Source organism: Sinocyclocheilus grahami, unplaced genomic scaffold (assembly GCF_001515645.1).
Source record: "Sinocyclocheilus grahami isolate Dianchi unplaced genomic scaffold, SAMN03320097.WGS_v1.1 scaffold925.1, whole genome shotgun sequence".
In the NCBI taxonomy this organism is placed as follows: Eukaryota; Metazoa; Chordata; class Actinopteri; order Cypriniformes; family Cyprinidae; genus Sinocyclocheilus; species Sinocyclocheilus grahami.
Window position 1 is genome coordinate 55,810 of NW_015506104.1, and position 1,067 is coordinate 56,876.

General features: G+C 31.5%; 1 protein-coding gene across 1 annotated transcript in view; it reads left to right on the top strand.

The window, feature by feature from the left end:
• LOC107564356 (paladin-like) overlaps positions 1-690 on the top strand; it is a 17,804-nt gene extending 17,114 nt beyond the window's left edge. Inside the window, exon 18 of the mRNA XM_016249414.1 lies at positions 162-690. Coding sequence (XP_016104900.1) covers positions 162-311 — 150 coding nt within the window. The 3' untranslated portion in view covers positions 312-690. The remainder of the gene's footprint in view (positions 1-161) is intronic.
• Positions 691-1,067: the final 377 nt, after the last annotated feature.

Sequence of the window (1,067 nt, forward strand, 5' to 3'; positions counted from 1 at the left end):
ATCCCACATATATATATATATATATATATATATATATATATATATATATATATATATATATATATATATTCAGAAAATGCAAATATTAAGTAATGGAGTATCAATTATCACTCCTTTTATTGTTCAAGTGTTTGAAATGCATGAGTTTTGCTGGTTTGCAGGTGGCGGCTAGAGCTGGTGTGTATACCATCCTCAACCATCTGGGCTTTTCTGAGTTTGAAAACTCTGACGACTCTCCGATGGCAAGGTTCCGTTTCCGCTGGCTCCCACACAGTGTCCAGTTTATTCCCATGCGAGGGCAACTTATTTAGAAAGGCACAGTATGTCGAACTAAATACTGACTCACATTTCATAAATATTTTTTTATTACAATTTCTGTCAGACTCATTAAATCAAGTGATTTAATGCATCATGTTATCTTATTTACATTTTTGACTCTATCTTTAGCTCGGCAGTGTTATGTTTTGTCCTCGTAAAATATAAGACAACAAACACAGAAAATTGTTAACCTAATAAACCACACATTCATGCTAATGAAAGTTTTAATGCTGACCTTTAAAAGGTACATTTGCACACTGTTATAAAAATGTCACCTCATTTGTATATAAAACATTTAATTAATTGAGATTTTACTTAATGTGACGGTCTTCCTGGATGATAATTTGCATTCATGTACATGTAAATGTTTGTTATTAAATTACTCTTTTTATACATATTTTTTGAACAATTTGCTTCAAGTCATTACAAAAAACTGTTTAGTTGTGTTATTTGTTCAGTAGAGTTTAAGTACAGTAGACATTTAATAATTCCATTCAGTTAATTGAACTAATAGGAATTGCTCAGCTTGAATGTTTTGAATAGCCTTAAGTTTTAGACTGAGCAAACGGATGTCATTGACGTCATTTCTATCCTTCTTGTCCTTCAGACTTGAATTGTATACATAGAAACCTGCTGTTCCTCCAAAAATATGTCAGGTTTAAAATTAGTTTTACACTTTCCGATTTCTGATAGGTTCTAAATTTGCAATAATCACTGCCTGACTGTATTATCTGGATGAGATTGACCCA